The sequence below is a fragment of the Myotis brandtii genome, unplaced genomic scaffold, assembly GCF_000412655.1.
Source record: "Myotis brandtii unplaced genomic scaffold, ASM41265v1 scaffold112, whole genome shotgun sequence".
Lineage (NCBI taxonomy): Eukaryota > Metazoa > Chordata > Mammalia > Chiroptera > Vespertilionidae > Myotis > Myotis brandtii.
The window spans coordinates 3,214,348-3,227,506 of record NW_005353838.1 but is presented as its reverse complement, the minus strand read 5'-3'; the positions used below and the strand labels follow the sequence as shown (position 1 = coordinate 3,227,506).

The 13,159-nt window shown below is 38.3% G+C and overlaps 1 protein-coding gene across 1 annotated transcript in view; it reads left to right on the top strand.

Annotated features, from left to right (window-relative positions):
* The window catches only part of LRP2 (low density lipoprotein receptor-related protein 2), a 177,863-nt gene that overhangs the window by 47,038 nt on the left and 117,666 nt on the right, over window positions 1–13,159 (top strand). Inside the window, exons 12-16 of the mRNA XM_005857721.2 lie at window positions 5,735–5,863; window positions 6,861–7,030; window positions 7,692–7,915; window positions 9,042–9,248; window positions 11,606–11,808. Coding sequence (XP_005857783.1) covers window positions 5,735–5,863; window positions 6,861–7,030; window positions 7,692–7,915; window positions 9,042–9,248; window positions 11,606–11,808 — 933 coding nt within the window. The remainder of the gene's footprint in view (window positions 1–5,734; window positions 5,864–6,860; window positions 7,031–7,691; window positions 7,916–9,041; window positions 9,249–11,605; window positions 11,809–13,159) is intronic.

The following is a 13,159-nucleotide window of genomic DNA, read 5'->3' as shown; positions in this document are numbered from 1 at the left end:
GTATGGTTTCCTCTTTCCTCCTAGTTGTAGAACTTCCACTCAGCCAGCCTTCCTGTGGTTCTGGATGATGTCCGTTCCGTCTTTTAGTTGTATTTTTGAAGTGGTTGTTCGAGGCAGCAAACTCCGGCGTTAACCTATGCCGCCATCTTGGTTTCCCCCAGATTCTTATTTGTTTATTTTGATTTTTAGATTCAATTGTTGATAGGTATGTATTTGTTGCCATTTTGTTGTTTATATTTTTGATCTTCTTTTACTTCTTTTTTCAATACAAGCTGACAATTGTATGGACATTCTCTTGTAGGTAACTGTTGTTTTTTTTCTTGTTGCTTTTAAGATTCTTTCTTTGTCTTTTGCCTTAATTATGATGTATCTCAGTGTGGTCCTCTTTGGATTCCTCTTGTTTGGGACTCTCTGTGTTCCCTGGACTTGTAAGTCTATTTCTTTCACTAGGTAGGGGAAGTTTTCTGTCATTATTTCTTCAAATAGGTTTTTAATATCTTGCTCTCTCTCTTTTTCTGTCGCCCCTATAATTCGGATGTTGGTACGCTTGAAGTTACCCCAGAGGCTCCTTACACCATCTTCAGATTATTTTATTCTTTTTTCTTTTTGCTCTTCTGGTTGGGTGTTTTTTGCTTCCTCATATTCCAAATTGTTGATTTGATTCTCAGAATCCTCTACTCTACTGTTGAATCCCTGTATATTATTCTTTATTTCAGTCAGTGTATGCTTAATTTCTGACTGGTCCTTTTCCATTTTTTTGGAGGTTTCTAGTAGATTCTTGAGTAACTTTATAACCATGGTTTTGAACTCTATATCCAGTAGTTTGCTTTCTTCCATTTCTTTCATTTGTGACATGTTTCTTTGTCTCCGCATTTTGACTGCTTCCCTGTGTTTGTTTCTGTGTATTGGGTAGAACTGCTATATCTCATTGAGTTGGTAGAGTGGCCTTGTGTAGTAGGTGTTCTATAGGACCCAGTGGCTCAGCCTTCCCAGTCACCTGAGTTGGGAACTCTAGGTGCACTCCTTTGTGGGCTGTGAGCACAGTCTTGTTGTAGTTGAGACTTGATTGCTATTGGTGTTTCTGGGAGGAATTGACCTTCAGGCCAATTGACTGTGAGGATCAGCTGTGACTACAGTGGGAGAGCTGCTGTGTAGGAGACACCCCTCTGGAGCCAGACTTGCTTCAGTGGGGCTTTGGTGCTCGCTGAGTCTGCCCCTTGAGTGTGTTGCTTATGGTTGTGTAGAGTTGTAATCTGGTATGGTCTGATACTGACCACTGGGTACACTGGCTCTTGGGTCTCCAGGGAGGTGCAAAATCAGCCACTGCCTGGGGCCACCCAGCAGGAGCTACAGAGAGATCTGCAGATTCCTCCTCTTTGTATTGGATTTGGAAGTGCCCAGATGAGGCCCAGCTATGAAGCAAGGCAGGCCGGTGCTGGTGCCAGGTCTTGGGCCTTTTATTGATAGGTTTGGGGTTCCCTGACCTAGCTGCAGCTTGTTTGACAGATTTTAACCTGAGCAAGGACAGGCCATGCATATGCAAAAGCCACTGCACACAGCTTGGGTGGGATTTTAAATGGATGAGGTGGGGTCTTAGGGAATCATCAGAGTGGAGTAAACAGAAATGACTGTCAGTCAGCCCTGCGACCTGGTAGGTTCCAGCATAGGAACAATGATTCCTGTGAGCACCTCTGTCTGGGAGAAAGCTGCCCCCGAGTTACTGACCCAATAATCCACTTCCTCCTTTTATGTGTCTCCTTGGAGCCTCGCCGTGGTGCTGGAGCTCAGAGGAAGCAGGACCTTATAAGTTCAGTTTGTAGTGCTGGCCTTTTAAGGGAAACAGCTGGGTCTCCAGCAGCCTCTGTGTCACTGAGCCCCAATCCTCACTGGTTTTTACAGCCTGTAGTTCTTACTGCCCATAGGCACTTCTTTTCCCAGGTCTGGGATCCTAGGCTGAGGTCTGGTGTGGGGCTGGGAGCCCTTGCTTCTCTGGGCGGCCTCCGAAGAGATGACCTCCCTCCTGATTAAAAAAGCGGCACATGTGGGTGCTGGACCAGCCCATTCCATGCCTCCCCACCTCCTATCAGTCTCAGTGTGCTTTCTTCTTTACTTCTCTAGATGTAGGACTTCCATTCATCCAGCTTTCCAGTGGTTCTGGATGATGGTTGTTCTATATTTTAGCTGTAATTTTGATGTAGTTGTGGGAGGCGGTGAGTACAGGCATTTACCTGTGCCACCATCTTCAAATCTTTCTGGGTTGCTCTTTCAAGCATTTTAATTCGACAAATACTCTCTGTATGGCTGTCATCCTCTGTGTGTCTGACTCATTACAGAGGCATCAGGTGTTGAAAACCTATGCAACATTTCTCATCTTAGACATGGCTCCCCAGTGAATGCCTCAGTCATGATCAAAAATAAAATTGAATAATCCTGACACGGAATCTCGTATCTTTCCACCATTCATCTGCTGCTGGTAGTCTTGACCTGGCAGTGTGCTGAGGCAGTTACAGGATTATTGTTTCTGATTGACAGGACATGCTATTTGTTGACAGAATGACATTGTGGTGCAGAGTTAGGGCAGAAAGGCCATTCAGCATGGTGGGATTTCACACAGCCAAAAGAATCAGAGCATGTCCAAGGGGGTCTAAGCTAAAAAGGGATTTTTGAATTATTTTCAAACCAGTATTTGTTAGTTGGAAGGGACAAAGAGTAAAAAGGAAAGAAAAGTAACAGGGTGGGAGGTGGGTATTGTAAAGCAATGTTAGTGTTTTATATAGTTTCCAATGCCTTTCCTATGCTCATGAAAATACTTAAGTCTAGCCCTCACTGGTTTGGCTCAGTGAATAGAACGTTGGCCTGCAGACCAAAGGGTCCCGGGTTCAATTCTGGCCAAGGGCATGCACTGTGGTTGTAGCAGCCTCCTCCTTGATCCGGGCTCTGGTCAGGGCACATGTAGGAGGCAACCTATCGGTGTGTTTCACTCACATCGATGTTTCTCTCTGTCTTTCCCTCTCTCTTCCACTCTCTCTAAAAATCAATGGAAAAATATCCTCAGGTGAGGATTAAAAAAAAAATACTTAAGTCTACTTTCTTGCCTTTAAGTGTAATTGACTATGGATATTAATTAGCCTTTATTTTTCTCCAAATGGAGAATATAGTTTTGTTCAGTCATTAAAAGTGACAGGGATTTATACACACATTCTAACTTTTAAAGTACGGATAGCCCACATGATAGGAGGGGTATTTGCACCCACAGAATCCTAGTTATGTCTTTTCTACTTTTGGTTTTCTTTCCCTGCTCCAGGGTGACTTCAGACCCTTAAGCATAGTCTCATCCGTCTTGCATTCCAAATGAGGTCATGACACTCTGGAAGTTTGAGGGCGAATGTCCTGTACTTTCATTCCTACTGAGGCGAAGCCTCAGGTGCTGTTTTCTCAGGGCTGAGGGGAGGGCACAGAAGAGATAGATGAATGAAGGCTTTTTAATTTAGTCATATGTCCTTTTATCTTGTCATGTTCAAATTGGATCAATTTTTTTTAATTAGTTACAATCCTTGGAAAGAAAAATATTCTGGCCCATGTTGTTATGTTTGAGAAAACGAGGACCATTAGCTTATTCCCATGACGTTCTTGAGCTTTCTTGTTAAGGAGTCACGAGATGGTGGGCCATCCAGCAGGTGTGGTAGAATCCAATTCAAAACTCTGACATTTGCTGTAGATATAATCAGATCCAGAAATCTAGACAATTCTAGACTTGAGGTTATGGTAGTGTTAGGAATTCTAATTTACATGGCACGGGAACCCTGTGGAAATAGGCTGTGGAGGTCATCCTTCCAGGGAAGAGGGTGGGGTGAAGGAGGGTGAAGAGTGGATGCCAAATGAAATATTTGGCAGCAGTCTACCAAAGATAGGATAATTTCTGTACCCCTTAAGATTTATAGTTTAAATTTAAGAAAGACTCTTTATAGTATGTGTTGTTATCTCCTCTATATTGTATTGTTTATAGGTCAATTATATTGAGTCACTTTTTTAAAAGGGTTTATCTTCTTTTTAAAAAAAATCCTCACCTGAGGATATGTTTTTTGTTGATTTTAGTGAGAGAGGAATGAAGAGAGAGAGAGAGAGAGAGAGAGAGAGAGAGAGAAAGGGAGAAATAGAAATAGAAACATCGATCTGTTGTACCCCATATGCTCTCTGACTGGGGATAGAACATGCAACCTTTTGCTGTATAGGATGGCACTCCAACCACCTGAGCTACCCAGCCAGGGTTTGAATCACTGTTTTACACAGTGGGACTACGATGGCATTGAATAGAGCTTTATCATGTAATGTACTTTCAATAAATAGTGATTAAACGAATGAGTAATAAGTTAATGAAAAGCTGAAGAGAAGTACTTTTCATGTCAAAATAATTTTAATTTCATTTTGGTTATGATTTAAAGAAAGGTTCATTGATTTCAGAGAGGAAGGGAGAGGGAGAGACATATAGAAACATCAATGATGAGAGAAAAATCTTTGATCAGCTGCCTCCTGCACACCCTCTAATGGGGATGCAACCCAGGCATGTGCCCTGACAGGGAATCGAACCTTGACTTCCTGGTTCATATGTTGACCCTCAACCACTGAACCACAGTAGCCAGGACGATTTTTGACATTAGAAGAAACCTGGGTAAAGAGACCTTTCCAAATAGTTTATTGCTGTCACAGATTTGTGTCTTATTGAGGGGCTGCATATAAGGCAGGTCTTACATTTTTGAAGTAGCACTATCCAATAGAACTTTCTGCAGTGATGGAGATGTTCCATATCTGTGCTCTCCAGTATGGTAACCACTAATCATAAGTGGCCATTGAGCACTTAAAATGTTGCAGGTCATTTTAGTTACCATATAATAAAGGACAGTTTTACAGGAAAGCATTTACATCAATATTCAGATATTTTATAAAGCAACATTAATAAGTGAAATGCAATACCACAGGGCTAGGAATCCAGGCAGTGTTGTGCATCTTCTGTAAAGTTGTCTTCATGTAAATTTAAAAAAACTTATTTAAATGCTCTTGGGTTTTCCTGCTGGGGGTCTTGTCCAGCATCTAGAAGGGTTCAGGAATCCAGAGAAGGGCTGCTTTGTAAATTATTAAAGAGTCTAGAGACGAAACATAATTTTGGAAGGCATTTTGGGGGGCCAGAGGAGCTTGGCTGTAGGAACCAAGTTCTGCTGTCTCTCTGGACCCCTTGCTTTTTATTAACACAAACTGTCCTAAAGCAAGGTAGATATACATATCAAAGGCAAGGTTTAGTATATAGAATCCATTGTCAGATTGGAGCAACTGCCTTCGGCAGTTCAGGTGTTTGGCCAGTAGGAGGCAATAACATGTAGATTAAAATAACCCTCAGCTGTCTGGCAGCAAGCAATCATTTATGCATCCTTTTTGGGTTTGGGGAAATGCCCTTAGCCATTTCCAGCAGGCAATCCTCAAGGTTCCATCAACATTTTGATGAAACTTCTTGCATTTATGACATGCTGGAATCAGCTTCCGTCATTTTCCCCACCCTACAGATGCCTGTTCTGAATTCCTATTTTTTATTGTATGTCTAGATTCTGTGCTACTTTCAGAGGGTGTATATTTAGACAGACTCATCACCATATTCCATTACAGCTTGTCCAAATTTTTTTTCAGAGGGTGATCAAGAAATGTTGGTAAACATAATTGCAAATGTTTATTTCCCACATGGCAGATTTTGATGATTGCCAGGTATGGGGAGTTTGTGACCAAATGTGTGAAGACCGAGTAGGCCATCACCAGTGCCACTGTGCAGAAGGCTATATCTTGGAGCATGAGCGGCATTGCAAAGCCAATACTTCCAGTGAGTAAAAGAAGGACACTTGTATCTCTGAACACTATACTTGTGACTAATATCCTGCTCCCAGAGCAGATGACAAAAGAAATAACTGCATTTATGCAGATGGCAGGATTAATCATCACAAATCAAGAGTGGTGCCTGCTGCTGGAAGAATGGCTCAACATGAATGATTAGGGACTAATTTGTGAATTAATGATCATTAATAGTTTTTTTATTGGTTGCTTGTTCACTTTGGGCTTGGACTATTATGTCATCCACCACATTTAAGCGTGGACTAAATTTTATGCCTACATTTGACCTACTGGAGCATCCATTATTTTAATTAGTTTACCTACCACAAATGTAGGTGACAAGTATATATAGAAATAATTTTGTTATGCAAGATTTAGGGATGGTTCAAAATGGACTTGCTAAATTTGGATTACAGTTTGTGAAAATGCCTTTTTTCTGGGTGTTTTGTTGGAATCAATATAAGAGTACTACTAGGTTATAGTAGAGAAAAGCCCTGGGGAAAATCTGTTAAAAAAGATTACTCTCCCAAAGCATTTTTTGTCACTATGAATTTCATGTTTGTGAGTATATAAATATAGCAGATTTAGATCATTCATTGCCATGTGATTTCCCAGTAATTGTGTGTTTTACGCAATCTAAAATTACACCTGGGATAAAGTGCTTATTTCATCTAGGATTCTTGAAAAAATCTGACATATTCCCCTCAGTTGAATTGAAAGTGAATTGGACTAGTAGTCAGGACACTTGAATTCTTGGCAGCCTCTGTTCCTAATTTATTGTGACTTTGGACACTTCATTAAGAATCTGTTCCTCAGTTTGCCCATCTGTAAAATGGGTAGAATGACACCTATATGCCTGCCTCAGAGGTTTATTTTACAATAAGAAATACATAGGACATATTTGAAAAAGCTGAAAAGCATACCAGTTATAAGTTACGTAATCATTGTTCATTTGAAGGAGTGATAATGCCTTCCTTTTTCACATTTAGCTGGTGAGGCCTCTGTTATCTTCTCCAATGGTCGAGATTTGCTAATTGGTGATATTCATGGAAGATCCTTTGAGGTCCTGGTAGAATCTCAACATCGTGGAGTGGCTGTGGGTGTGGATTTTCACTATCACCTACAAAGAATCTTTTGGACTGACACGGTGTTAGATACGGTAAATAGAAATTTCAGGAGCATACTTGGGAGCTGATAGAACCCCAAGCACAAAGTGTTGATAGCTTTTTACTTTGGGGGGAGAAGAGGGAAAAGTTTCTTTGTTTTCTAACAAAAAGGGCCCTTGAGATATTTTATGTTAATCAGCACCTTTTTTCATGCTATACTATTACATGGGACCCATTAAACAAAGCAGTCTATTATATGGATTAGCCTTGAGCAACTTTTAATTTTATTCGAAATGGAGTCCAAAAGCCTAATTAAAAGAAATAGTAGACATTCTTTCAAAACTGGATAGATATTTGGTAGTAATTTTTGAAACTTGATCATTTAAAATGTAAAAAGTACTCTGCTTTCCTGTGTGATAAAAATCAGATTTTACCTTCATCTTCTAAATGGAATCATAATCGAGGGTTGGGTAACAAATATTGACAGTATTTTGACTAACAGCCAAATTTTCATTATTCTGACTTATTTGGAAAGTGTGATGGATTTAACTTCAACTTTGAGTAATGTGGTGGCGATTTTTAAAACATAAATTTTAGAGTGACATGGAATTTTATTTCTCTCTCTTACATTTCTTTGTACCATAATTAAAATTCTAATTCAATTAAGTTGTATAAAAATTTTAAGAAGTATAATAACCTGGGTTTTTCTTTCAGGTTTTTTCAGCTAATATTCATGATTTAGACACCGAAGAAATTATTAATGTTTCCATTGATGATCCCGAGAATCTGGCTGTGGACTGGATTAATAATAAACTTTATATGGTGGAGACCAAGGTTAACCGTATAGATATGGCCAATTTGGATGGAAGCCACAGGGTTATTCTTATAACGGAAAACTTGGGGCATCCTAGAGGAATTGCCCTGGACCCAACTGTTGGGTAAGTGATCTGAAGACGTACTGATTCCAGTATTTTTGGAGTTTTATCTCTTTCCCTATACATAAGACATCCATTGGACTAATTGAAGGTTAATTCTGAGTTCTTTTTAGGCTCTGTGCTCTAGAACCCATGTTTACTTTGTATTTCTGTTCATAGAAGCTGTAAAGGAGTTGGCTAAATAGAACCTTATTTGAGGATATGTAATCCTAAAACATATGGAATACTAAAAATGTGATGTTTTAGGTGTATGAATTTTATTCTTAATGTTTGCCATATTCGCTTGGCTGAGAGATTGGACTCTGTTCTGACTCAACCTAATAATATTGTTACAACTAAATATTACTGTTGTTTCACTATTATTAAGATGATCACTCTAGCATGAATTGGCTGTAAAGTTTTTTAAATTGGGGAAATAAGATCCAAACTATCCCCCTTTTATAGGTGTTTTTTTTTTTCTTTTCTTACAGACTGGGGTTGGGATGTCAATGTTAATAATGCAGTACAAGTTTAGTGTGGATCAATTCAGTAAGACCGATAATGCTTACTTTTCTCTAGGTATACATCCAAATATCACTGATCTCCACATTTGAGAACAGTTATGGAAAACGTAGCTTTCTCTTAGGTTTTCTCAGCTGTCTTAGGAACCTTGAATAAACTTGAGGCTACTACAGTGTTGGTGAATGGTGATTATTCATTCCTACTTCCTGATACCTGCTGTTCTTCCTTGAAAATGGATATGTTTTATAGACTAAGCCTTAGAATCGGAATGGAGGAGGAAAATGGCTTGATAGCCATTTTAAAATATATTTGTAAGCTTTCTTGGATGTAAAAAATAGAAGTGAAAAAGCCAGGGGACAGGGGAGAAAGTTAGGAGGGTGGATATGAATTTTTAGGCTACCATGTTAGTGCATTTTAGTAGTTGTTATTTGGAATTGTTGCCTCTCCTGATTGGCCTTCTTAGTTTCTGATTTTTAATGCTTTTTAATTTCTCTGTTATTTTATACCCCCAGTTCTCTAATCAGCTGGAGGAAATTTCCATTGATCTAAACAAAAATAAACAAATATTTCAGATAAGCTTGTAAAGTAACTGACTCTTTCTTTTCATCTTTTGTTTTTCTTTTTATAGATATTTATTTTTCTCAGATTTGGACAGCTTTTCTGGTGGACCTACGGTGGAAAGGGCTTTCATGGATGGCACTAACCGTAAAGATTTGGTTAAAACAAAGCTGGGATGGCCTGCTGGGATAACTCTGGATTTGGTATTAAAGCGTGTTTACTGGGTTGACTCCCGGTTTGATTACATTGAGACTGTAACTTATGATGGAACTCAAAGGTAAGAAGTACTTTTTATAACTTTATGAGTTTAGGGAAAGTACATAAAATTTATGGAAAGGGATACCAAAGGAGCATAATTAAAATATTGGTTTTGGTTGACATGACCTTTGAATGACCTTTGTGTTGACATTCGCATGGTGACCTGCTCTGAGTTTTAACTTCTTTTGAGTTCCATAGCACAGTCATTAAATATTACCTAGAACATTGTTCTTTGATTTCTCCTCCCAACCCCTCTTTCACTCTTAGATAAAGCACATTGTTTTCATTAACTCCTGAGTTCATTTATATACAGGAACATTATACTCTGGGTCACTTATGGTTTATTTTTAAAGACAACTTTGTCTTTAAGCTTTCTAATATCCCCCCAATAAATAAATGCTTTATTATTTATTTAACATTTTCTGGTGGAAATTAATTGGATTTTACTCTGCCCTTATATATATATTTCAAATTTCAAAGAGAAATTCTGACTCGTATTTTTACTTGATATATTTCAAAGATACTTACATAAACAAAATATTTGAACATAGAATATGGCATATATTTTTCTTCATCTTATTAGTCTGATTAGAGCTAACTATATATTATTTAAATTTTTAACTATTTTAGATCCTTTCCTTTTGGTATTTTCAAAAATTGGTCTTAAAATTGACAAGATAAATTACTTTGTGCATTCAGCCAATAAATTGACCAGTTAAAATTTTCAAAATGACTGGATTTATTGCCTTCTCAATGAAAGGCATATTATAGTTTTGTTTTCTCCTTTATCTCTTTCGTAAGGATGGTATCACAGTTTGCCAGTGGATTATATATGCTTAGAACACTCTCTACATGGTTAAATCAAGTGATTGGACATTAAGGCTATGACTTTTTATCATTGAAACTGTTTTCCTATAGTGAGAGTATGAATTAATTGAATGAAAAAATATTCGTTAACCTGATAAGTCATATATGAGCAGTTGAAAAATGCCCTATTTTTTCTTTTTCACACCATTATATTATATAATCCAAATATTTTTATGCTAAGGTTAAACTAAAACATGAAAGATAAAAATTAATAGAGTTTCAGAAAGATGTGAGTAATTTGCTGCCTGTGAGGAAACATCAAAGAGATAATAAAGCTCACGAGTACAGCTGAAGTCATAAAGTCATTGCCTCTTGCTTTGCCAGCAGGTGGCATTCAGGGTTCTGGAATTTGCTAACTGAAAAAGAAAACCATTCTCCAATCTTAATGTACCATGTCGTTATTGAATGTTTCAAAGTGTGTGCTAACTTGCCACCTTAGTTTTCTTCTTCTTTTTTTTCTCTCTTATAGTATTTCCAGTGTTATTATCTTCAAGTCTTTTCTTAGAGTTCTATTGTGCTTTTCAGTTTTCAGGGGCTGCTCAGATTTTCCTTTGTCTTATTGTGCCAAAAGGAAAAAAAAAAAAAAAGAATGAGTTTTTCCTTGGGTTATATTCCACCTCACTTTTTAAAATATGGCCTAACTGAATTATCATTCGTGTGGATGTTGTCCTAGCAGGCACTGTTTGGCACCTTTCACTTCTGTTTTCTCCCCATTTAAATAACTCTGGACATGCTGTATGATCAATTGAGAGTTTCATCTAGCAGAGCCTTAGAGTGGTATAGCACTGTTTTTTGCTCTCACCAGAGCAGTGGTGGGGAACATCAGGCCTTCGGGCCGTATGAGGCTCGAGAAATCATTTGGTCTGCCCTGCCAAGGCTCTAGGGGTGAGTTAATTAATATTTGACTAAACATAGCAGGCTAATTTTTAAGTTGATAATTTTGTATGGCCCTCGAATGATGTTATAAATATATCCAAATGGCCCCTGGCAGAAGAAAGGTTGCCCACCCCAGCACTAGATTGACACCAAGAATAGGTCTGTGTGTTTGCTGTGGGTTGAACTCTCAAACTCACTGACCTGCACCCTAATTGCTGAGGAATGGTCAGTGGTCCAGTGTGAAGTCAATGTAGAAGGCATCCTCTACCATCTGATCCCTGTTACACTCTTTCACCTATGGATTTCAAAATGACATGTCACATCTTAACCCTTTTCTATGTGGGGCAACCTTAAAAGAATGAAGAGCAAGTGTGAAAATAATGGTAATTTCTCAAAAAAAATCTACAACAAGTTAGGATTGGGCCTGGAATTTAAGTTTCAAGGGTCTTTTCCAAGAGACATGACAATCCTTCTATCAAATGTAGATGGAAATATATCTATTTTATCTATAAATTCTATATATGCAACAAGAAATTATTTAGCCTTTTATGCATTAGCTTTAACTAATTTGACTTTTAATCAAAACAAAGCAAAACAAACAAAAAATTGTATGCTATATATCTTTTGTAACAGGAAGACCGTGCTTCATGGAGGCTCACGCATTCCTCATCCCTTTGGAATAAGCTTGTTTGAAGATAGTGTATTCTTTACAGATTGGACAAAGATGGCTGTAATGAAGGCAAACAAGTTCACTGAGACCAACCCACAAGTGTACTACCAGTCTTCCCTGAGGCCCTTTGGAGTAATTGTTTTCCACTCCCTCAGGCAGCCCCATGGTAAGCCCCACAGCAATAGACGCTGTTAGGTACTGGCCTTGGAAGAAAGGTTTTCTCAAAGCTATGAAGTTAATAATGGGGGACCTCATGAGATTTGGGTGGTATCCTCACATATATGAATGGTTACCTAGAGAGTTAAATCTTCTGAAATTGACTCTGTGGGGAACTTAGAGATTAATTTAACAGATATTTATTGTCACTGTAATGTGCCAGATACTGTCTAGATCCTGGGGTGATAGCGGGAAACAAACCAAACCAAAATAACTATCTTCATTCTACTGGGAGGAATCTTGTAATTCAACCCTCTAATATTACAGTTGAGAAAACCAGAAGAAGATAATGACATGCCTAAGTATTGTCAGAGCCATTTTCCCCCTCTGCCCTGTTGTACATGTAAGACACCTGTCCTTTGGTTTGCATTAGGTTTGACACAGGCAAATTGGATTTGGTGACTCTGGTCACTATTTAAGAAAAAAAATATAAGTATTTGCTTGTATATCAATTAAAAGAAATATGAAAAATTAGATTATAATTATAGAAAGCTTAATATTAGTGAACAGTCATTCAGAGAATGACATTTCACTCAAAAACTCTTTGTGTTAAGTGACGGATCTCAAATCGCTCCTAAACCGCCACTCTTGGCACTTTAAGTCAGATCCCACCTGGCTGAAGGAGAAAGACTATAATTAGGTTGATTTTTAAAAAAAAGAAACCATCTATTAGAACCAAAACATTCAGATGAATATCCTTCAATGTAGTCCTCCTTGGAAAACATACACTTCATATGAAAATACATGCTGTATCTGAAAACATTTCCAAAATTTCTATTTGGAATAGTCAGTGTATGAGCCCTTGACCAAATATATTGTCCAATTTTGTCATTCAACTTATTTCTATTATTTGCCTCAGAGTGATATCTGGCTGCTGTTTTTCCAAATCAATCCACCTGAGATGATAGACTATTTTAAGGAATAAGTCAAAGGCCAAGAAGATAATTTCAAAAGCACATAAAACATTTTTAGCTGTGGCAGCATTGTGTACAGTGAGCTTCCCAAAGTCCCTGTGCTTGAGGGCGGTTTTTGGAAGTGTAAACGGGTTTGTGTTGCAAACTTGCATGGTTTTGGAGTCAGATCTGAATTTAGTATAGCTGGCGGGCCACTGAATAATCTTGGGCAAGTTGTTCTATCCTTTGGAGACTTGATTTCCTCTTCTGTGGAATTGGGGTACTACTACTTACCTTTTAGAGTCATTGATTGTAAGTTGGTTTACTTACAGAGTAAGCATCCAGTGAATTATAGTTATACTAGGGGCCCGGTGCACGAAATTCGTGCACTGGGGGGGGGGGGGGGCC